This window comes from Rhinatrema bivittatum, chromosome 15 (genome assembly GCF_901001135.1).
Source record: "Rhinatrema bivittatum chromosome 15, aRhiBiv1.1, whole genome shotgun sequence".
NCBI lineage: Eukaryota > Metazoa > Chordata > Amphibia > Gymnophiona > Rhinatrematidae > Rhinatrema > Rhinatrema bivittatum.
Genome location: NC_042629.1, coordinates 50,639,325 through 50,664,643, shown reverse-complemented (window position 1 = coordinate 50,664,643; position 25,319 = coordinate 50,639,325). Strand labels below are relative to the sequence as shown.

At 44.7% G+C, this 25,319-nt stretch overlaps 1 protein-coding gene across 3 annotated transcripts; it reads right to left on the bottom strand.

Annotated features, from left to right (window-relative positions):
• Positions 1-220: 220 nt before the first annotated feature.
• ADGRG7 (adhesion G protein-coupled receptor G7) lies at positions 221-25,319 on the bottom strand. 3 transcript variants are annotated; one of them, XM_029578828.1, is made up of 16 exons: positions 25,179-25,319; positions 21,011-21,127; positions 19,885-19,989; positions 19,488-19,597; positions 15,965-16,120; positions 14,565-14,662; positions 12,879-13,012; positions 11,991-12,101; positions 10,532-10,689; positions 9,164-9,316; positions 8,121-8,233; positions 6,158-6,507; positions 5,053-5,134; positions 2,916-3,077; positions 2,360-2,516; positions 221-849 (listed from the first exon to the last, which is right to left on the bottom strand). In XM_029578828.1, exons 1-16 carry the CDS (start codon positions 25,288-25,290, stop codon positions 646-648), a joined length of 2,322 nt encoding a protein of 773 aa, XP_029434688.1. In that variant the 5' UTR covers positions 25,291-25,319; the 3' UTR covers positions 221-645. The 3 variants fall into 3 exon arrangements, with proteins under 3 accessions (XP_029434688.1, XP_029434689.1, XP_029434690.1); XM_029578829.1 differs by lacking the exon at positions 25,179-25,319 and adding an exon at positions 23,936-24,008; XM_029578830.1 differs by lacking the exons at positions 5,053-5,134; positions 6,158-6,507.

Below are 25,319 nucleotides of genomic sequence, written 5' to 3'. Positions count from 1 at the left end.
TTTCTATGTTTCGATGAAAGGCCTTTTGTGTGTTTGGACTATTTTGAATTTTAGTTGCTCTTTTAAGTAGTCAAGTTTAATGTACTCTCTTATGGTTTTAATGTTATGTATTTTATTGATTTTATGTTGTTGTAACCGGTATGATTGTATCAGAATATAAAATTAAACAAGTAAATAAATAAATGCTGTAGGATTTGCAGGAGAAGTAGGACTGCAAACAGACGGTTTTCATGCTTTTAATGAAAATTTCTGAAATCTCATCTACTTTAGCATGAAAAAAAAAAAAACCTGAGGTGGCCAAGTAGTTTCCCTATGGATTACACCGCATTATTACAGAAATTCTGAATACAAACTGTATCAGAGCAGTGCGCATGGCATATGGTGCACTTTCGGTGGGGTAACTGCTCCTCTCTCCCATACTACAGCAGCAAATATTAAAGTCCAGCAAATCCTCAGTGTCAGAAATCAAAGCACGGGAAGCCTTGCAAGGTGGCAACAAGGTTTCTTAAGACAAGGTGTTGTGCCGCCAATCAAAATCACCGCTGGCCTGTGCCACCCAGGTCATGAAGGGCACAGATAGGGGACCAGCCCTTGTGGCTTTTCATTGTACTCTTTTGGGGCCTGCGAGTACTGCTAGAAGGCACCTCAGTCTGACAATTGACTGGAATCTGTACCAAGCTGTTTGTAGTGTTCCTGTGTGCTCCAGGTGGATGATGATGACAGCATAGAATACTTGTCTGAATGCAGATAGAGCCGGATTTTGGGAGGGGAGATTCTGTCAAATATCTCACCCGCCTTCTTCAGGAAGACTGGGTTCCTCAGAGTGTGTAAAATGAAAACCTGCAGACCCTGTGGGGGTGAAAAGGAGAGCTCCGAGTTATTACCACGCATCAGCAGGACCCAGCTCAAACTTTCCAAGCAAAAACAAAAGCGGTTTGCATTTTTAAGCCTCTGAAGTTTCTCTGTTTTAAATATATATGAAGACCAGAAATGCTTAACCCACGTGGCCTTCACTTATGGTATCCCTCCATCCTTCTGCACTGTTCCAGCTATGACCACAAGGGGCACTCTTGGCTGCGGAACACGTGCATGCCACAAAAAATAAAAATAAAAAAAATTAAATAAACCCACACTGGGGAGGCGAAGCAGCCACACATCCCTCCTTTGAATTTTCACTGGATTGCCGCTCGTAAATTCTAGAACATGTCACTGGTCTGAAAGCCTCTCTTGGAGCACCAAAGGAAGGGGAAGTAGCAGATTGCCTCAAATGTAGCATGATGTTGCGTGAAACAGATCATTCTAAGATGGTCCAAGGATGTAGGCTCTGAGCAGATATATTTAAATCCAATCATTTATTTGCAAACATGGAAAAAAAAACCCCACAGAGCAAAACTCTGTACAGACGTCTTGACAGAGCTCAGGGGGAAAGTGTGGGGTGGGAGGTGCAGTGGAACCCCCATGCCAAGGGGAGTTCCTGTAATAGTTCAGTTTATCTTTACTTGTGGCTGGAAGAGCTTTATAGTGTGTTTATGTGAGACCAAACAGAATGAAAGGAGCGGTAAATGGTTAAAATACCAGGGAGCTGCTGTTTTGTTTGTGGATGGGTCCAGAATGGACACTTAAAAATTGGCAAGGGAGGGGGGCTGCCTAAAATCGTTTGCACCTGGGCCTCCGTCAGCTGAAGCCCATCCCTGTACTTCAGAAGCGGAACAGTGTCCAGCGCATGCTACGCAGTGCGTTTCCTAAGACCTGTGCCAGCTCTTCTGCTTCTCCAGGAGGCTGGTAAGAGCAGAACTCCCAGCTGCCCTTTTAACATTGCCAAATAAAGCCTTGGGATTGGTCTTCTCTGCATAGGTTTTGCATTCTTAGTGCTGTGGAGGTACTTGTTTCTTTGACATATGCCTTTTCACTTTGGCCACTGTCCTCAGGCACTTTCCGCGTTCTTTGCCCGAGCCCTCCGGGACCTGGGTGTGTCCAGGCTCTGGCATCCTTCAGAATAGGCAAAGGTCAAACATCAGTAAAGCCACCCTGGATTCACATCATCGGCAACAGGTCAGGCCAAGCCAGGTTTTATCCCCATTGCATGGATGGATTTTTCTAAGAAAAGGCTGGGCTATGTCTATCCATGCACTGGGGATAAGACCAGGATTGGCCTGTCCAGATGAAACGCAACATAGTTGGTCATCTCAGTCCACAGTGATGGCTGTTGCGTTTATTTTTCTTGAGCAAAATGTGTAACATTTAACTTTCTTCTGGACAGAAGGTGGTCACTGCTTACAGAGGCTCAATATTTCTTGCAATCCTAGGTAGTAGTTGAGCCTAGCGTCATAGAACTGGATGACAGAATAAGAATATTTACCTGAGTGGCATTAAAAATACAAAAAAGTAAACTGAAGATGAAATTAGTTTCCCCTTGGTTTATCAGCATGAAGTAACCCATGCTCCAGGTGATTCCCAATAGCACGGCCATGGAGAGGCACGTCAACAGCTTCTTCAGTCTTGACTGTTTCTTCGTGCTACAACAGAGCAGGAAGCAGAAAGATACAGTTACTTATCTGAAGCATCCTCTGGGCCCTGAACACAATGCTTGTTTTATTTTATATAGTGAACATTTTTGGAGATCTAGGTTAGGGGAGGTTAAGTCTATTTTAGCTGATAAGAACACATTCTTGAATTACAAATATCTTATTTAACCACCTGCTTTGAATATGAAACCAGCAACTAGGAGATGGTTCTGGTATAATCTACATGTTTTGGTTTTTTGTTGTTTTTTTTTTTAAGTCAAATAATGGAAGATGTTTTTTTTTCTTTTATAGGATTCCTTTTAACCCTGGCAATGCAAGCAAAAGTCTTGGTTGGGACCAAGGTTTGGTTTGCATTTCTCGTCACTCTGTCCCTTCCTAGACCTCCTTTACCTTCGCAGGTTCTTGTTCTCTTTACATATCACTTGCACCATGACAGTGACAAAGATGATAATGTTAAGGACCAGAATAGCCCCCACGGGCAAAAGGAATGCCCATAACATTGGCTTGGTTATGTCAAATTTCCCAGCTCGGTCCAGTGCAGCCAGCCAGCAACTAGAAAAAAAAAAGAGAATCAGAAATTGACCAGCATGGCAAATTTGTCAACAATTTACAGATCAATATATTAATCAAGTTTACTTAGGGAATAGCCACTGCTATTAATTGCATCAGTAGCATGGGATCTTCTTAGTTTTTGGGTACTTGCCAGGTTCTTGTGGCCTGGATTGGCCACTGTTGGAAACAGGATGCTGGGCTTGATGGACCCTTGGTCTGACCCAGCATGGCAATTTCTTATGTTCTTAATACTAAACCACACCGACCATTTGCTATGTCAACTATGCAACTGCTCTGTCTTAACCATGTGTTCACATTCTCAAACCCTCACAAAATTATCCACTTCTTCAAAATGGCCATTAATAGTACATATGTAGCCTCATTAAGAAGGTTTATAACATTAACAGTAAAATAAATTTTTTAAAATCCAATCAAATTTTCTTTTTTAAATTTGAATATAAGGCTTTTCTCTATAATTACCAAGCATTAACATATTGTCTAATTGATCTATCTGTTGGCTTTCAAATATTCCCCATAAGAACAACACAGGATATAAGGGCAGATTAAGGCCCATCCAGTCTTCCCAGTTTCATTCCTGGTTCAGTACAGTAGAACCCATCTCTGACTTGTATTTCACTTCCACATAATTGGGTATCCTCTGGGCTTATCCCAAATCTTCTTGAATTGTTACTCTTTTTGGCACCGTGAGGCTGTTCCGTGCATCCACCACCTTTTCTTTGAAGAAAGATTTATTGATTTTAATCCTATGACTATCTATTTTGAGTCTGATAGTGCGACCCCTGGTTCTAGAACTTTCTTCCATTGAAAAAGGTGTTGCTGGTCATCTTCTTTGCAGGTCAAACTGGTTTTGAAGGGCTATGACCCACTCCATATTCTGTATGCTCCGCCCCTTTTATTCATGAGATTTTTCACCCCACTCTGGCCAATGTCAGAGACAGAATGCTGGCTTGATGGGCCTTGCTTTGACCTAGCATGGCCTCTCTTATGTATGGCATAAAGCCATTCTGTAGATTCATTCAACAATATCATCGCTTTCCAGGAATCCATAAAATAAAACCCAACTGTCATGGCGATAAAAGACCAAAGCCTAGCAGATTACAAGCAACCTTCATGATCAATCTACTGGAAATCATATCAATGCCAGAACTGTTCATTGAGCCTCTAATGAATTCTGGAGTTGTACCATGTAAGGTTTTATACATTGAAAAAATGAATGCAACGAGCAATTATATAGTAGCCACTCTATAAAGTAACTTGGGTATAGCCACCCTAAAATCAGGACAGAACACACTGCAGTGTTACCTGCAAGAGAAATGTAGTCTCACGAGGACTTAGTTTGCTGGGTACAAATCCTGGGAATGTGCTCTGAAACCATTCTATCATTACGGCCTGCAGGTAGGCATGGATTATGCTAAGTAAAGCATGCAGAACGACGATGCCAGGAAGCACGTTTTTGCTATTGAAGTGATAACTTAAGATACCTTTTCAGCAGCTTCCTCCCACTCCTCGATTGGAATGCCAGCTGAACTGGAAGCAGCTCCTACGCCAGGTTATGACACCATGAGTCTCCATTTATCCAGCTATGAAGGAGTTTCCCTCTACCTCTCCCCACCCAATTTTAATTCCCTTTCCATCTAACCCAGCCATCACAGGGACAGTCCTCAGCTGGGAGCCAAAAACCATTGCTCCCTCGCATCCTGAGTCTGGCCAGCATGTTTTACTCTGTTAGCGATGGCTGAGACTCCTTCTACCCCCTACACTCAAGCCCTCCTATCCCCAAGGGCTACGAAGGCTGCTTCTGCAGCATTTATGGAGATCCCTTGTAACAGCACATACAAATATCACTCAACAATGGTTCTTATTAAAAAGTCAATACTGGCAGTTTTTCATAGTGGTAGCATACTGACAAGCAACTTTCTTTCATTAAAAGGTTTTATTTACTGAATCTACTTACAACTCTTCCTGTCGGTAGTTTAATGGATTGTCTACTCTATAAGTAGCCCCCAACGTTATAGCAATAATTACAGCTGGGACGCCTGAGTAACAAAAAGACATGAATTAGTTAACGTGTTACTGCACCGAGCAATAGTAGTATTGTCAAATGCACTGTGTATGCAGTTCACAAGACACCAGCTCATCTTCTAATATCCTTACGCCAGGCTCTGCATAAGCAAAATAAGCAGCAGCTAGGCTACTGTAACTGAAAACACTAAAACAGTTAAAATACTTGAGTGAGGGGCGCCGACAATGCATTTATGTATTTATTTATTTCAAAAAACTTTTATATTCCGTCATTCTGAAAGACAATCATGACGGTTTACAAATTTACCATCTATAAAATGAATAAAATTAAAAGGAACTATAAAAATACAAAATGATTATAAAATGATACAAAGAATTTGGTTAATACAAACAAGATAAAAAATAATAAATGCATCTACACAAACTGTGTGAAAACAGCAATCCTGGGGTTTGCGCAGCTTCGAGGTACCACCTGCCAACTGCTATACCATTAAGTAATGGGACAAGGTTCATGTCATGGGCTTGCCCCAAATACTCTGGGGAGAGGGGGATCACTTCCTGTTGGGAAGCTAATGCGAGGTTTCCACCAAAAAATGTTATTCATCTCTTTTTTAAGATGGAGCCTTTAAAAAAATAAATAAATAAAACAGAAGTTGTGCTCCCAAGCTGCAACTCACCATGACTACAAGTGAAGAACGCACACTCGCAGCCAACCACAGAGAATGTCCGCTCTTCCATTCTCGCATGCCTCCTGCATTTTTCAAACTCCCTCTGGCCCTCCAGAACTTAGTCAAGTTCCCATTGGCCTTCTGGAGCTCCCTGCCTACCCCCCCCCGTCTCCCATTTCCTTCTTTTGGCAGGGCCCCTACTCCACCTCTGAAGCAGTATTTTATTATAATGCTTGCCCCATCGAGCAGATAAGCATCCCCTCCAGCTCACGGGCCGGTGCGCTCAGGGCAAGAAACAGCAGAGATCTGTTCAGCTGCCTTCCAACAGCCACTGCCACATAGGTTTAGGGACTCTGTCACATTTCTTACCCCATCCAATCGCTGACATGAGTTTGAAATACTTTGGAAGCTGTTGTACAACTCTGTTGACCAAGTGAAGGTACAGCTGTACTGAATAGGCTGCTGTCCACACAAAGGTGGCCAACAAGAAGTAGTGCAGCAGGACCGTCACAGCTGTGCAGAAGGGATTCTCGGGTACGGTTTCTATGTCGGACTTAGGAACAGTGTTGGCGGTGTCGGCTTTAACCTTATGTTCCTCCTCTCTGCCATCTTCGTTTCCCACTCCAGCAATGAAGACTATGTTGAAGACCAGCATGGATGTCCAGAGGTTCACCAGCAACCAGGACCCTGAAGTCCTCTTTGACTTCCTGGTCTTCAGTCTAAGGCAAGAATGAGCTGATGAGATTAAAAAGCAAACCAAAAGCAGGAAAGAATCAGCCAATCAAGTGCTATCCCTATCATGTGTACAGGCTACCAAGGTTACAGCTAAATATGGGATCAACATTGGAGTTATTTTGCTATTTTTCAATAAGAGACAGGTAAGGTGTTTTTGCAATATCACTCTAAGCAGTATTTTACTTTTCCACTTTCTAGCAGTAAAACCTATCCAGAACTGATCACATGCAGGACAGCCAAGGAATGTTCGCATTAAGTCAACATTTCAAAAGTAAAAGCTGAGATCTAGTTTTATATAGAGGCAATTTTCAACAAGCCATCCACCATGGTGGTCTCAGGGATGTACTCTGTCCTTCCCATGTCTGCAGGAGAGGTGCACAGAGGAAACTATGTACATCACTTTGAAACATTCAATTCAATTCCACGTGTCATTTACTCCCCAGATCAAGTTACGCCCTCAGGAATGCTTAAAAGCAGCTAACCCTAGCTGCGCAGTGAAACGCCATTAATCAGCTAGATCCTTGTCCCCAAAAATGTGTTTTTCTTCCATTCTGTGCCTTTAAAGAAATCCTTTTATAAACCGGACCCATGAGGAACCAGCAGCCCTGTAAAGACGTGAAGCCTGCTATCTCTTAGCTCAAGTGGCATAACCTTTCGTTTCTATTGAAGCATTGGCTTGATCTGACAGTCCAATGTCATCCCAGTGCCACTGGTATATGCACAAACCTACACACCGTCACCCTTTGTGCCGCTCTGGGGTATCTGTTTCTAATTTGGTCATCACCCACCAACTCTTCCCAATTTAGTTTGAAAGTTTCTCCATTCCCTGAGGAAATAAATAACAACAAACAAATTGTACACGAGACATTTTCCTTGGGAACCCTTATTACGTCTGTGATGAGGTTTTGAGAGCTTGGCCCCCTTCACCAGGTCAGTGCAAAAGAAGCCAAGGATGAGGAGGTATGAATATATAGAGGGCAATCTTAAAACTGAGCTGATGCGCTCAAGTCCATTTGGAAAATTGGCAGGTCATGCTGGGTATATACGTGGGGATGTCACACCTGCACCCAAGCAGATTCAACATACTACATACGCTGTTATATGCATCCTGTCAAAAACTAAAAGTACATGCATCAGTTCTATTCCCCCTCCTCCCCAGGAATATCTGTTTAACATGCATGTAAAAGTATGTACACCTTTGCGCTCACAAAAATGGGTTTTATGCATGTGCCTGAGAACATGAAGCCCAAGATGAATTGACTCACAGATTTACTGGTATGTTGAGATCATCATCAATCCTTGCCTCGTTTTGCACTGAACTCATGAAAGCAGCATGGCTCTCGAAAGCTGGTCACAAATCTATTACATGCGTCCAATAATAAAAAAAAAAAAAAAAAGTCCCACCTACAGTCTTCTTGGTGACCTTCATTTCTACATATTTAAGTGAATTGATACACCATCACATTACTTGCCTACCCGTGCAAGTAAAACCTGCCAAGGTTATTCGTACAGATTAAAGTACTTGCCTTCCTTCAGCTCACAGAATAATAAATATCAATCAAATTTTGAGCCTCCAATAGATCTCCTTCCTTATTACCTGGTGATGATGTGGAATAAGAGGTTTATTATTAGCCCAAGAATGGAGAGCCCACAACCAACATAGGACACAATTTCCAGTGGTTTAGCGTAAGCATAATTGGGTCTGAAGCTCTGGAAAAGAAACATGATCAAACATGATGAGTGCAGGACATTGGCAAGTGCGGGCCAGCGAGTACTATTTTGAGGCTGCCTTAGAGTCCCCCAGTGCTATCCTCCATGTCTACCTTTTCTTTCTGTAATTAGATCATGGGGAAGCGTATCAACACAAAACTTGCATCCAACAAGTGGAGAGATGAGAACAGACCAGGGACACTACCTCCCTAGAGGCCATTTTGTTTAAATGTTTCCCTCCATGACACTTGCATGGATCTCAGGGGGTCCTCCCGACCTTTTCTAGGGATGACCAGGCAGAACTGCTGAACTTCTTTAGAACAGGTTTGTCCAACAGCCTGACAAACCCATCAACATTTCAAAAGGTTGGTTAAATCAGCTCGGCAAACTTTTCTTTGAAGAAGATCCAAAGAGAATCCAAAAATTCCCTAGCAGACCTGGGGTGGAGGAATCCAAGTTTCCTGCTGAACTCAAATTAAGCCTCAGTCTTCCAGATTCTACTTTGATGTGTTCATACATCTTCCTTAGCATTAGCAAGATTGACTTGCGCAGCGCTATGTTCTTGAGGGTCCCCAAATTTGCATACATCTGTCCCATGCCTGCTTGTAATTATTGTGGTACTTGTTGCCTGGTTATATCTACAGAGGCTTGATGCCTCTGAATCTCAAGTTTAAAAAAAACATTTTGATCATTTGAAAAATGCAAAAATTAATGATAAAAATGATCATTTTTGTAAGTTTAGAAAAGTTAATTAGAAAGGAACGCAGGAGTTTAAAACACTCAGATCACAAGTCATCTTAATCAATGTTGACCGGTGTTGGTGCAACAACCTCATGGCAATGGATCAGTCACAGCAATTTCTGTTACTAGCAGTAGTGTAGGAAAATCAAGAGAGAAGGAAAACGGTGGCTAAAATAAAGAAGAGATTACCATTAATACAGCAAAGTTTGTGGTGTGGTTGCAGCTGCATCGCAGGAGCCCAAACGCGCCGCTGGCCTTGGCACAACCCGTTGTATTCCAGTCGCTGAGCGCATAATCCCAGAAGACGCAGGCATGATCAGACAGAGAAACAGACGAGTCATTCTGGGATGGGAGAGGAGACAATGAGGGTTCACTAAGGAGCCTGACCCATAGGGGTCAACACATCTCATCTCTTTATGAGGGTGATTTTCAGCAGGGCTAAAGCCAGCAGGCACATAAGAGCACTTTGAAAATTCGCTGGTATCCCTGGGATGCATAAAGAACATAAGAAATTCCCATACTGGGTCAGACCAAGGGTCCATCAAGCCCAGCATCCTGTTTCCAACAGTGGCCAATCTAAGTCGCAAGTACCTGGCAATTACCCAAACACTAAATGAATAGATCCCAAGCTACTAATCCTTATTGATTAATAGCAGTTTATGGACTTCTGCTCTAGGAACTTATCCAAACCGTTTTTAAACCCAGCTACACTAACACAACTATATCCTCTGGCAGTGAATTCCACAGCTTAATTATGCATTCAGTGAAAAATTATTTTCTCCGATTTGTTTTAAATGAGCTACTTACTAACTTTATGGAGTGCCCCCCAGTCCTTGTATTATCCGAAAGAGCAAATAACAGATTCACATTTACCTGTTCAAGTCCTTTCATGATTTTGTAGACCTTTATCTCTAAGCTGAACAGCCCTAACTTCTTTAGCCTTTCCATCCCCTTTATCATTTTAGTTACCCCTTCTCTGTACTTTCTCCAGTGCAACTACCGGTATATCTTTTTTTTGAGATGTGGCGACCAGAACTGCACACAGTATTCAAGATACGGTCTCACCATGGAGTGATACAGAGGCATTGACATGGAACAATGGCATATAAAATGTCTAAATTATGAAATTTTCTGTTGTATTCACCATTCTTTTTTTTAATAATTCCTAACATTGTTTGCTTTTTTTTTTTTTTTTTTACAATAGCCTTCCCAGCAGCCCCAATTCCTCCTATCATTGTCGTATAAAAGTAGGGATAGAAACGAAGCAGAAAATTTTCTTGACACTTTCTGCTTCATTTCCCTTCGTTTCTACAATGAAACAAAAAACGAATAATATTTCAATCTTTTGTTTTCAAAAAATTCCTTCCTGTATAGCCTCCCGACCTGTCCCTTCCACCAATGGACCATTCCCTGTTCCTGGAGGTCAAGGGAAGTAATCTAAAATCAAAAGTAACGTTCTATGCTTCATCTATTCCTCCAAACAGCCCTGCTGCAATTTGGGCAAGCACAAGACTGATTTTACTGACTCATTTGAACAATAATATTGCCAGAACTTACCGGAACACTGAAGGCCAGCTCTACATTGTTAAAGGTTCCATTAGCAACTCGGCCAGATATGACCCTTCGGCTGTAAGACAGCTTTCTCTTGTAAGTTCTTGAGTTGAAGAATCGGTCGTTTTGATAAAGGACAAAACCTACTCTTCCAAGATCAGAGCCTGCGTAGGACAACATAGACAATTCTGTCACAGGAGAGAAAATGCCCATTCATTCAGACTGCGCTGAGAGAGGCCCCCCAAGAGCCCCATGCAAATTATTTTATGGAAAGAGAGAATCTTGCCGAGAGCTGCAGAGCTGATAAGAAACTGCAAGCAGATAGCTGGCCAGCTGAAACCGCATTTTAACATACAGAAGTGGGGCTGGCCAGCTGAAACCGCATTTTAACATACAGACGTGGCCTTTTACAAAACTACCCGCCTGATACGCTGGCAAACTTGCGTGCATTGGTCATATTCATGTGCAGTTTGCCTGGGCTGAGCCAAGGCATACCCAGGCGTAAAGCTGGTAGGGGCTAGGGTTACATTTACACACTTATAAATTTTGCATTTTCATAGGTCTGTGTGTAAAATTTACCAAAACTACTTCTGCGAACAATTATCTCTAAATTGCCCTTCTGGTGTAAAAGCTCCTTTGTGATGCCCAAGAAGTACTGTTCTAGGTGGGAGACCTGCATTTTGAGGCCTGGATCTGGCTTTTGCCCCTCGGCCTGGCTGGAACTGGGGATGACACAGAGTTGAGGGTGGTGCAATAACTGAGCTCCAGATCTCCCCACAACAGTGACACCTAGTGGACAGACTCAGGGTACGCACACAACAGGTTCCGGAGGGCACAGCCGTTTGTGATCCCTAGCAGAGGACAGTCCAACAGCTGGGCTAGATGGAAGGGATGGGGGGAAATCCTGCATAGTTGCAAATGAAGGCTCTTGGCACCAGTACCTCAGTAAAAGGTCAATACCAATTAAGCTGGAAGCCTAAAAGGGGCAGGTGGAAACTACCAGTCCAACGCTCCCCCCCCCCCAAATCCCATCTGTTCATTTTCTTACATCCTCATTTATCACGCAATGAAAATGGAAAAGGAAATGTGGGCCATGTAGCTTCCTAGCTAACCTCATCAGACGAGGCTGCTTATGTTGTCTTTCGAAAGGAAAACATCCTGATCTTTGTATTCCATCTTCTCAATGCAGTACCACAGCAGAAGAGAAAATTATTTTGAGGGGTAAATGGAGCAGATATGACTGGAAAGCACAATGTAGCTAGTTCTATCCACTGCAGTCAATGATTTCAGTCTTACATAATGACAATCTTTAGAGAGAAGACAACCCTGCAAGCCATGACAATCAAATAGTTTTGGTTCATTGGAAGGGTTGCAGGGCACTATTTTTGACTGTGGATGGCTCTCCGTCTTCCCTTCACCCCACAGCAATATTGATGATGTATCTAATGCCTCGCTACAAACGTACTTCCGGTAACGTTGATGAAGATCTGAACTTCCGCAGCAGGGTGAATTGTAAGGCCGGAGGCAGTCGTGTAATTAATTCTGTTGGGTATCAACCCACTGTCATTACCAGGCACTAAAAATAAAAAAAAAGACAAAAGGTCATGGATTCTCATATAGTTTGCAACCCAAATAAAGACCTGCTGAAGCTTGGCATCCAGCTTTCAGGAGGAAAGCTCATCTCCACCTCCTTATATCTGGGGACTTTCAAGCTCAGTTGCCGTATGCCCGCCAATCTATCTAGCTGTAAGCAAACATAAGAACTGCCATGCTGGGTCAGACAAAAGTCCATCGAACCCAGCATATTGTCTTCAACAGTGGCCAAACCAAGTCACAGATACTCTGCAGTGCTACAACCTACCGCCCAGGTACAGGAGTGCCACTCTCAGCTCGTGTCATGGAGGATCCTGCTTCATTTCAGCTTTAGTTCTATATTTACAACCCTTTCCTACTTCAGCTGGAAACATCCGTATCTACTCATCTCCCTTAGCGTTGCTGGGAATGCCTCTTCTTTTTGTATTACATGATCAAGGTTCTTTGCGATTAGCAGCCCTAGGCCATTGGTGAATATGATCTGCAGTCACAGACCGATATTGATTCGCCAGGTAGGACTTCAGAGAAATCACACTTGTTGGATGTCACTAAAATTTCCCGTATCCAAATATGGTCATTATACCCAAACAGATCAATGAAGACATTGATAATTTAGTCCAAAGATCTTGTGTCACAGTCACATGATTTGAGCTTATTGCATCGGAGAAATTTCTACCGGAAGCACAACATACACACACACACACTCTAATGCCAGAGCGCCCAATAGCCTCTGTTTTGGGCTAAAATAAATACAGCTCACCTCTCAGTGCAGAGAAGAGAATTCCTGTAGAGGCATCCTGGGCTGTCACCTGTACCATCTGAACCGCAATGTTGGGCTGTACCAGCAAGGTGGCATTCTCGTCCACAGAGAAATCCTCAAGGGTCTTCGTCAAGCTGCAATGGAGGGGGGAAGGACACGTGTCATCATTTCTGTGGCTGTGGAACCCACCCGTAGAAGTTTGGATTGGTGTTCATTAGATGGTGACTGAGGAGCTGAGGGCTTTGACACAGACCTGAGCACGCTCTCCAGAGAGCACACTGTGTGTTAGGAGATTCAGGACACGGTGACACGTGGCAGGGTTTGCATTAAAGTATTTCGACCCACACCTCAGGCAAACTGGGAGGCCCAATAGATCGAAGTACTGAAAAATGAATCAGAATCCTCCAACAGACAGACAGTCTATGTTGAGCTGCCCTGGGACTTATAAAAACAGACTTTTCTTTTAAAATAATAAAATCTTATTGGTTATATTTTCCCCACTGTAGATTCAGGTGGATCCATTCAAATGCAGTGAATGGAGAGCACCTCTTGATGACATCAAGTACTGTCAGAGGTAGCTTGCCATTGGCCGGTGTTTCATGATGTACTGGCCGAGCGTTTGTGGATGAAGCACAGACTCACATATTGCTGTCTGACAAATTGCAACCATACTGTCCGGCAGACTGTGGGTTCCGACAACTGTGTAGAAACTCAGTTTTGCAAATACAGCTATCCAGGAAAATATTGATTTTTGCTCTTAATTCACTCCATTTTGCTGACAAACACTAGAACTTCTAGTATACCAGGCGGCCTCCATGGGGCAAATTATTTTCTGTGGGATCCAGATGGCGTGCTCAATTCTGAAACAGTTCTATTAACAGAATTATTATTGGTGGGTTGTGTTTGGGGAAAGGTTTCAGGTTAAAGAGCATTCACTTTTCAGTATTACTGCTGGACACTGTTTTAGAGGACAAAGGCATTGGTGGGTCTGATGATAACTACGCACAAGGGAAAAGAAATCATCCAGTGATTCTGAGCTGATCACTGTCGGGAAAGAGTTTCTTTCACTGCAGATGCAGAGTGTCATCACCTTCCCCTGGATTAACTTGTACACAGAGTTGTCAGGCAATCAGAAGAGGGCACGACTTGATGATTTTCTTTCAGCTATTTAACTATATGTTACGCTGTTGAACGTAGTCTGTGCTACAATGGGAATATCTTTTTAATAGAAATTCTATCATGGCTTTTGTTGCTTTATGTATGTGTTACTGGTGGTCTATGTTTCTTCTTGAAGCAACGTTTTGATTGGCTGCTGAAAGGCGTTTTATTGAATGAATGAACAAAACTAACACAAAAATAAGCAGTGTGCACCTTGTGCTGTCTGGGGAAGTTTTACGGCACTCATGAATGTTTGCACCTATGAGTTTACTGCTTTCAGCAGCTTGGGGCCTCTGAGTTCGTCCAGGCAGGTCAGAGCTCCCATTTTCCTCTGGAAGCAAGATAGAATTAGCAAAAAGAGGGTTGCACTACATAACTAGCTACTCAAGCCATAATCATTTCTCTCAAACATCACTGGGTTAATCGAGTGCCACCAGGAAGGTTACAACAGAAACTACTTTCAGTTTTGAACATAGGGTACTGCATGCATATACGACTCAGCGCTTTGCCAAGGTAGATCGTCCGTACCTTCGTGTAACGTTGTCAAGGCTGCTGCTCTCTGAAAGAAATTCAGACTCGTTGGCATTCAGGATCTGGCTCACTGTAGCCACCGCTGCAGCAGCTACCTGTTGAGTTCAAGTGGAAAGTATTTAGTCCAGTAGATCCCACTGCACACACCAATCTGATTGTTCTAATTAGTCATATTGAAATGTTACAAGCAAGGTTCTTAATTTCCACTGAGCTAGGATTATACTATTGGATATCAATGACAAAATAGGCCTTAGATGTACAGTTCCAGTCAATCCAAATGACTCATTATCCCATAATACTGTGGCAGTGATACTAATAGCACTATTCTGCATTTCTTTGTAAAAGCGATTTGAAATAATGTTACAAATATCCCAAGGGCAGTCTTTGATTGCTGAGTGGAAGCATCACACAGGTGAGAATCTCCAGACTGAGTCTGCCCACGCTCCCTTTCTGTTGCAATACCGCAGACTTAACTTGATCCACCAGCTTTACCCTTGTTTGCTATCAAGTGGGAGCACTTATTAGATTGTAAGCTCTATTGAGCAGGGACTCTCTTTTTTGTGTGTTTGTACAGCGCTGCATGTGTCGTGCAGCAGTAATAGTAGTGGCAGTACTGGGTCCAAGTAAGGGCTTCACATCATGGACAGGCTGAAGCTGATCTTTGACCCATTTAATCTATAGATTTGTAGTTCCCAATTTCTCTTTGAAAAGCAGAAATCTCCAAGCACAGAAATGCAATTGAGGGGGGGGGGGGGGGGGGGGGACACACCAGGACTGCCTCGGCCTGTCTCCGATAGCATGGAACCATCCGGGAAACGTATTTGGGTTGCAAAGCCACTTTGCAGTGCTATCCATGGCGGCCTGCTGGGAGTAGGGAAGGGTATACTTGCTCTATTCTAGGAGTTCCCCAGGAGCCCTCAGCCCACAGTCTCAGGACACAGGGGGATAAGGGAGAGATGAAGGTCCCAGATATTAACCCAAGATGGTGCTATGCTGTCCTCAGAATGGAATTCCCATGGCCACCATCTTAAGGCAAGAGCGGGATGTTGAGCTGGATTCCGGTTTGGTTCCGAATGAGAGAGCAGAGGAAGACATTGGAAGCAGAAGCTGGATTATTTCTTGTTTTTACTGCTGCTGCATTGTAACTTGATAGCATGCAGTCCAGCGAGAGAGGGCAGGCTGAGGCCTGCCAGCTGTAAACCAGGCCCTGACCAGGTCCTGTGGCTGCCGTCAGGATGGACTGCACACCACCTCAGGTCCTGCTGTGCAGTGGGAGAGCAAGGAATAAGGTAGACATGGCAAGCTTGGCATAGAGCAATCTCCACCTCAAATGGCTTCTTAAAACCGTCTGAAGTGCACATGAAGAATTATAAGTCTCAGAATCCTGCCCAGCCCACCTGCTCTTGGGACCTGGCGATACCACCGAGAATCTTCTGGACAGTTTCGGCCGCCGTTGTAATGTTCTGTGCCGTCAGCTGCTCTGGCTGGGAGGTGAGCAGCTGAGTGCTGCTGGCCACTTGCAAAATCTCCTCACTAGTCGGAGATCCTTCTAACTGTTTAAAAAAAAAAAAAAAAGATAAGACAGGTTTCATGGAATGAGAGAGGCAGAATGTGAGGGAGACTCTGGGCTCCCAGCAGGGCATCTAACGCCCTATTTTAGGATTATTGTATGATGTTAATAGTGAGTCGGAAGTGCCAACTAAAACTGTTTGCTAATTCTGATGTTTCAATGTTACGTGCCAGTGCACTGGGGTAGCTGTAGTCCTGCTTCTTCCAATTGAAATCAGCATGCAGGTATCAAAATGCACTACCCGAGGGTGTCAAAATAAGGGACTAGCCTCCAATCGGAAACAAAATCAGTCGGACAGTTCTGCTCATGACTACAACCGACAGACAGAACCCCTTTCCTGCTAACTGCTCCACAGAGACCAGGCTGGCCCAGTAAGGCACCACCACCGCTCATGGACTGGCCCTTCGTACTCAGACAACAACTTACAACTAATCCTGCTCGCAGTCTGAAAACAATGCCCCCACACATGGGACACCCCAGTCACTGAGTAGAGTTCTGGTCGATTTGTCACAGAGACTTGTTCTGAAGCAAACCCTGCTCTCCTCGTAATAGAGAAAATGTTAAAATGGGATAAGGTATTTCATAGAGGAAAAAAAAAAAAAGCTGCTCAGTGATGGCAAATTTCATTTGTCCATTCAAAATAGCCATTTATTCAAAATGCTCAAACAATGAACAGAAAACGCTGCCATATTTGTGTGAATAATTCTATGTCATGTATGGACATGCTTTATGACGCGTGAACCTCCCACATGTTCCAATGACCTTCATGTTCCATGACCTTGTTAAGCCACCCCAGAAATCATGTGAGATTTCCTCGCTGGTTGTACCAGTTGCAGCCCCTAGGCCGTGTCGAGGGACTGTACAGTTTATTACGATTATTTGAGAAGCATTCTGAATGAACGGCTATTTTGAATGGACAAATTTCCTTTCATGTCACTGATCAGCTTGAAGTGATAGCTCACATTTTCTCTCTACTGATTATGCTGTATTTGTGATTTCCATTAGTCCATCGTCCTCCTGTACAATAAGGTATTTCAAACCAGCATTTCACTTCTGCCTCTATCCAATAACCAAGTCCCCAAGGGCCACCCTATGTATTGTCACCGAGTAGCAGTGAAGCTTTGGAGGTGCAAGGTGTTACACACACACAGGGTTTCCAGCTGTTCCTGTCTTAGATATTTCACATGTCCAACGATTAACACCACAGACTGGAAGGCTGGGGTCCAGAAGCATCTCAAGGAATAAATACTGGTAGGCAGGGCCGGTGCGAGGTTTTTTGCTACCCTGTGCGAAGAAATTACTGTGCTGGCCCCCCCCCCCCCCCCCCCCCCGATTCATTCAGTCTCTGTCCCAGCCCATCAAATCAAACCCAGCTCCCTCCTGTAATCTTTATTTTTAAAAACTGACACACTCCCACCCCCCCACCTCAGTCACATATGCAGAACACACAGACTCTCACCAAATACAGAATAAAGAGATCGGAAAGTATAAAACAGAAATGTGCTGAGAAGAACTGAACTGGAACCCACAACAAGCCAGCTTCTATATGCAGAGCAACAATGGAAAAACAGAAACATTACCATTCTCATAAAACATTAAATAATAAAATCAAGAAATATAAAACATCAATCATAATAGTAAAATCAAATTCATAAAAAGAATAAATATTCAAACCAGTTAATGAATAAGGGTATCCAAAATATCCCAAACACCAATAAAATATTTCAAAACATCTGATGAAGAAAAAAATCAAATAATTAAAAAATGTTCTACTTTACCCCCAAAATTAAATATTTCAAAAGAGCAGAAACATCAAATTACACTCAATAATTAAAACTAATAAGGATTTAAAAATCTGCTCCTCTCCATATCTGGGATCTTATGATTTCCAGTCACCCTGAGCTCATCGTGGATTGGGGGAGGTAGGGCCATACAAATGTTATCTTCCCTCTCACACGCATGCATTCTCTCACACATTCTCAGGCTCCTTCTCCCTCACAGATACATTATGCATGTGTGTGTCTGTGCCCGTGAGAGCCTATGTGTGACACACAGGCTCTCCCAGGCTCACAAACATTCACAAACACACACACAGACACTTCACAGGTACACAGGCTCTCACACACCACAAGCTCACACACATACATACAGGGCTTCCTATTGTCATTGGGTCGTAGTGGGATGAGCTCCACCATGCCCAATGGCATTCCTGCTTGGTGGGTGGGGAAGTCGAAGTTGTGCGCGAGCCTGCTCACACATACAAAAAACACGGGCCTCTCCTTCAACCACCAGCAGCCTCTCTCTTCTTCTTCTTCAGCTGCTGGTGGATTGAGCTCCACCGGTGGCCAGCAGTTCCTTCAGCCACTGGTGGGTTGAACTCCTGCTGCCAAAAATGCATGGTATGCACTCCCAGTTGTGCTGGGCCGGCTAGCAGGCCAAATCTAGGAGACGCTGGTAGATGTGGTTCTCAGCTCTGCCAGTTTGCTTTTCAGGCAAGTCCCAATGAATGTGCATAGGACAGATGTGCACACATCGGTGCATATTCATTAAGGCTGGCCTGGTGGTCCCAGAGGACTGGTTTGAGAACCTGTAATGAACTTATGTACTGGGAGAGCTGCTCAGACTCACAAATTCAAGTTCTGCTCTCCATGGACTCTGTACAACCTTGAGCAAGTCACTTGATTTCCATGTGCCACAGGTTATTCCACTGTAATTGTATAAACATTTCATTATTCTCTGGATGCTTTCACGCAAATTAATCAGAGTTTCCACCCCAGAGATGGCTGCAGGCATGTTTCCGAAGTATTACTTGTCAAAGTGCTTTAGAATCTATTGTGGACAAAAGGCACTGCATAAATCCAAATCATTACCATCCTGAGTCAGAAAAACGCTTGGATTAAAAAATAACCCAGTTTGGTTCTTCTCCTGGCTACACATGCAACCATTTCCTGTTTGAATTTAGTGGTTGTGATGGCTACTGTATAATCAAGTCCTCCGTTTGTCCACAGAGGCACAGTATCGTCAGTGACAGTACAACCGTCCCCAATGTGTCTCAACCCCCGCTGGGGGCGAGAGGGTCATCCAGTCTCCATGCCCTGAAGCTGCCCAGAAGGGCTGCCAGTTTAGTGGCAATTTTTGTTCATGTGACCAATTGTACACTGGCATCTGGCCCAATACCACCAACCCATTTCACTTAAGGCCACTGCCACATTCAGCCACCAATAATCTGAAGCAGTGGCCTAGAGGCGAAAAGCTCTGGAGCGCACGACGCATTCTTAATTCTTACGCCAGTGCTGGGGACGTCCCAGACTACTCTCATTCATGCCCTGGCTTCCAGTCTAATCAGTTACCTGGTCTTTCAGCGAGTCAAGGCTCTCGTTGCAGTTCTGAATTCTTGGGTCTTCTAAAACCGGCAATCCGTCCCTCCGTGTACACAGCCGAGTTGCCTTCACAGCTCCAGCTTTAAAACAAGGATCACATTTAATGCTCTCTGACAAGACCCACCACCGCCATGTTGAATGAAAACACAAAGAACCACATTTTCCTGAGACCTAGATGTTCCTTAACATTTCCAGCCAAAAATTCAGGATGGGGGGGGGGGGAGGGGGCCTTATCTGGCCGTAGCAAGAGGAGGAAGAATTAAAAGGGACCTGCCAGGGGAACTGTGCATTGCCCCGGCTTGTGCCCTTGAGAAGGGCACTGTAAGAGGGTGGGAGGAAGGACAAGGAGGATGGGGTTTACAGTCACCATTAAACGTGCTGGGTTCACATGTTTCTCTGGAATGTCCGTATCTGCCAACAACAATTCTGTCAAAAGTCAATCCATGGGAAGAAGATTTCTCGCAGAAATTGGCTGTGAAAAAGAAAACAAGACAGTAAAAACCAACCAAACAAAAAGCCCAGAAACAAATTCTGCAAGGCAGTAGGAACCAGCAAACATTATTTGGAAAAACAGAGAGAGAGAGAGATGCATTCCTGGTAGGAGACTGTGCTCTCTGCCATCTGCACGCGCTCCCCTAATTTTATCCAAACGGCTCAAAACGGATCTGGGCTATGTCTGGCTGGGGGGGGTCCTTCAGGCCTGGGCATGCCACCGAGGCCTAGGCAGGGAAAACGGCTGTGGCTAATGTGGCAGTCGCTGCTGCCAACGAGCACCAGTGACCCAGGGAAAGAGGCAATCAAAGATGGAGAGCGTAAGGGGGAAAAGTAAAGAATAATAATAAAAAGCCGCAAAGCCTTGCTCCACTCCTCCAAAACAAATCACAGGCCAGACAAAACTAGGAGGGGCAAATCTATCTAGGTTAAGCAAAGAAGCAGACCAAGAATGCTAGATTAAGATGAAAAATGCTGCGAAACCCCCCCCAAAAAACAGGATGTTCCAGGGAAAAAATGACCGTGGAGATGATTTGTTCTGCCTGGTATATAGCACAAGGAAATCCAGGCATGAACTAGAAGAGTAGAGTAAGACCATCCCTGGGTCCTAGGAGCTGCTCGGAATCTGTCCCACTCCTCCCTAGCCAGCTCCTAGAGCACAGGTCCCCAAATCTGGTCCTCAGGCCCCAAATCCAGTCCTCAGGATTTCCACCACAAATATATGTATGAGATCGATTTGCAAGGGCTGCCTGTCTCATGCAGTTTCTTTGTGGAAATCCTGAAAACCCGACTGGGTTACGGCCCTTGAAGACCCAATCTGAGGAGCCCCCTCCTAGAGGGCGGACGGTCAAACCTCTCTCTCTTTGTGCTGCAAACTCACATCCCCCCGATTTCCCACCTGTGCCTTCAGCTTCTATTGGAGACCTTGGCTCAGTAACTTACTAGGGATGCCCAGAATATTGGGGTTTCGTTGCCTTGCCCATGGTGCGGACTTTACTTACCAGTCTCACACCGAGTTCCCGTCCACTCAATCGGGCACAGGCAGCCTCCAACTTGACAGACTCCATTATTCTGACAGGGGCAGGGTGGAGGGGCAGTGGTGGGTGCTGGAATGGAATCTATGAAAAAGAAATCCAGATGTACAATAAAAGTTAGCAAACAGAAACACCTTTATGCGATTTCTACTTAGTAGTCTGCTCCCATTTTTGGCAGTTTTGACTTTGCCGGACCCTGATGCAGGCCACCTCTCAATCTGAGATGCGTGTGTTAGGTTTCTCTCAGCTGAGCGCTTAGGTTGACAGCATAATCTGCATTCTGGAGGGCGGCATTTTCTTGCTATCGTAAATTCTCTCTATTAAAAAATGAAAAAGCTAGAAAAGTTTGTACGGAACACGCCACCCTCTGTTGTGATAAGGCACAGGGTGACTGGATGGGTATACAAATCTCTTTTTCTGCATGTGGCCCTTCTGGTTGCACACCAGTGTGCTTTGCTCTTCCCTTTTCTTCTCAAGTCCTATTTCTTTCTGCTGGTGAGCACCGTGCAGGACAATCCGCAGGCGATGAGCAGACCCGGTGTTGCCTTAGGTCTGGTAGAGCTTCCCCATCCTGCCAAGCTGGATTTCAAGATGCCGACTTGGGTCTAGAGATAGATTTAAGTAGGGAGCACAAGCGCATGACTCACGGTTTGCTGTGCTGCATTGATGCATTCACGGCCAGAATCCCAGATCCTCGTAGTCTAGAGACTGAAGAGGATACATCACACGCTATTAAACTGCAGCTCAACTCCCCCGCTCCTCTGTTCTCCTGCCTTTGCAGGCTGCTTATCTTTATGCTATTTCATATCCCCGGGCATGTTGAGCTTGATTTTAAAAGCAACTTAACTGCATAAAACCCTGTTCTATGTGCAGAAGTGGCACTTTCATCCTCAATTAGGGGGTTGGCGTGTAAAGCGTGCAACCCCCTGTAGGAGCATGAGGCATTCCAGTGGTGGGGAAGGCATTTACGTACACGTGTTTTATTTTTGAAAGTTCCTCGTGCTTGGGGGCAGATGTAACATTCTATGTGCCTGTGCGTACCGGAACAACCTGCAAAGTTTCACAGCAAACTTAGGTGCACAAGACCTCTTTGAAAATCCAGGATAAAGTCTGTGGGTACCATGTTAGCCCTACACGGAGCTCTTATACAATTCCCCTCTCCATTCCCAGCAAGCACAAAGAAGTGAAACCTGGGCTACAAACTCTCAGCATCCCACGAAGGCCTGAGCAATCGGGCAGCGCTCATTTCTAGGCTGCATTCATCCATGCTACACAAGTATGGGGCAGTGGCCCTGGGCAACAGTAGCCGAAAATTTTGTTTTTTTCAATGCTAAAAAGTAGATGCTTGTGTTGCTCATTAGGAGAAGGTATATTTAGCTGCACTACTCAGCAGGGGCAGATTAAAATGAACAAGAGTCTTACTGGTTGGCAAGTACAGGTCCTTCCATTTCTAATAAGGATTCTGCCCCTCTTGGTATTGGATTGAGCACCTGATAAAACCAATGCACAAACATCTGTCTCATCCATATTCTACTCATCCTGCTGTCAGTACTAAACAAACACAGACTCTCTGCTTCCCAGATGAGACAGAGAGGGGGACAGTGCCAAGATCTCTAGGGTCCCAGCTTCCAACCCAAACCTCATGGAGGAAGACAGAATCCCTGTTTAAAAGTCCCATTACTGACCAGATTGCTCAAAACGTCCACTTGCCTCCTCCCCGGCTCCCCGTTTGGTTTTATTCTCTGCTGTCGGTTTCCTTTTGTGCTAGTTTATTTGATTCCGTGCACCTTTTGCTACAGCCATGGCTTCTTTATAAAACCCCTCTCCAGCTGAGCGCACCTGCGTCCTTTTGAGAAAATCCCTTCCACAGATCCAGATGTGAAGGATGTGATCCAGGAGCGCAGGTTCATATTGTAAAGAACTTAGAACTGAGTGAAATACAGAGTTACAAAAACGGCTGGATTTAAAAGAATTATTCAAACACCTCACAGCACTCACATCTTTTAGGTGATACAATTTGATTTTAGTTAAGCTAATGCCTAGCACTACATTTCTGTCTGGGGCAAATACAGACTATTTCAAACTGCCAAAAAAATGTTTCAAGTCATCTTTGTGGAATCCTTGGCAGAGTGGTGGAAAACTCAGGGAGATTTTGTGCAAATCTGAAATTTGGCAACTATGCAAAATTCATTGCAATGCTGTGTTGTAGGGGGAAGGGATTTTTATTGGTGGGGGGGGGGGGGGGGTCTAGTCTTTAAGCTCATCCCAGATTCCCCCAAAAGCTGCGGTTGGTGCCCCACAGATAACTGCTACTGGAAAGCTCTTGCCAGAAAGTGGGAAAGCGAGACAGACAACTGAGCACCAGCACGCTCAAGCTAGGGATGAACTTATTGTGGCCACCTGCACACCCTAGGTCTGGGTGAGATGAGTTGGCGAGTCGGTGGCTTGCACGCAGTTGGAATGGAGAGCCCACCATGTGCCAGTGCGGTACACTGAACAGCTGGGAGGGGTGCTGTTTTTAAAAAAAGACAGGGAAATCAGGGCATTTGCTGTTTCATTTCATTTAAGCATGCTAAAAAGCTTGAAACAAGGCAAAACGAAAATAGTCAATTACATGAAAACAAAAAGGGATATAAAAATGCTTCCCCTGCACGCCCCTACCGAAACCATCACCAAGCAGGTACTTAATTATTCTTCCGCTATCTTGGTACACTAAATAACTTAAATTTGTGGAGTAAATAGAAAACATTCTGGTTTTTAGCAACCAACAGAGTGTAGATCATTTCCCAGGCTGCCCACCTTCCGATATCACACAGCACAGCTATCAGACAGGCCGGCATGTACACAAAGGTAGTATTAATGCCACCAGTACCGTAAAGTACAAACCCATACCATGCATGTGAAGGAAATTAGCACAACCAGAAACAAAATCCGGGCTCAGCATGGTTCCTGCTTATCGTCACCTAAACGAAGAAACTGAGAGGAAGCAAATCAGAATATCCAAGGGCTGCTCCCAAAAGGTCCCAGATCATAGCTGACTTCTGCCTAACCTACCTGGATAATGTTCACCACCCTGCCCTGTGATTCATGCATGCCAGGGCGGTGAAACACACTGGCCATGGCTTTCACTCCTCTCACGTTCACAGCTGCTTAGACTGGCTCTGATCTACTACCCAGGGGGTGCAGAGCTCAAGGCAATATCTTTATTCCAATCAGGCTTGGGAAAAATGATCCCAAAGTGTACAAGGGCTTGCTGTCCAATGCCTGGAGGAAGAGGGGCGGGGGGAGCTCTGCTCCCCCTGCCCTAACACACAGCGAGTTTTATTTCTAAGTATCTGAGGGTAAGTGGTAGCCTGGATGAGCAACAAACTGAAAGTAGACAGATAAAAGAAGATGATCCCCGCCATTAAGGAGCAAGCGGCACGGAGGGCGGCCCATGGCATTAACTGGGTCGCGGTGCCCTGAAATGGAGCCCGAGTCATCGTGCCCTCGGGGGGCCGCTGGTAAACGGTTCTGGCACCTGCAGGGATCCCAGTATCGGTCGGGTTTCGGGATCCCCACAGTGAGCACGCGCCTGTACTGGGACTCTCTCTTGCATATTCATTGTGGATATTCGGAAAAGCCAGCTGGCTGTGGGGAAGCTCCGCTTTCAGTCATTAACCCAGAAAACCTTGTTCAGTTTTAACTAATGATCAGCTGAGCAGGTATGCCAAGGCCACTATTTTATAAAATAGTGGGGGGGGGGGGGGGGGTTCTACGTATTCTGCATTAGCAGGATGGAAACGCAGCAGCTGTCGCACCTCTGCCCTCGAATCGTCGGGCTAAAACAGTAGTGCCCACTCCCAGCCCTCGGAGGGCATGCATGATTGATTTGCAGGTCGGGTGTTCAGGATGTCCCTAATTAACATGCGTAAGATGTGCATGCAGATCTCTCATATGCAGCTTCATTAGGGCTATCCCGGAAACCTGACCCGTTTGTGGCCCCTGAAGGCTGGGAGTGAATAGCTCTGGGCTCAACTGTTTATGGATGCAAAGAGCAAGTAGAGCAATTAATTTGTTAAACACCGTATGGAAACCTTCTTTATTCAGTAAGGCAAAGGATGGGACCATAAGATGTACAAAAAGGGGGTCCTACCTGTGAAGAGTGCCGAAATGATAAGCCACCCCCATACGGTGAGAAGCAGAGAAGCCAGGAAACAAAGGGACAGCTTGAACCAAATCTTGACTTTTCTTTCCTCTTCGGCCATTCCCTTCACTAACTCGGCTGGGCAGGGTC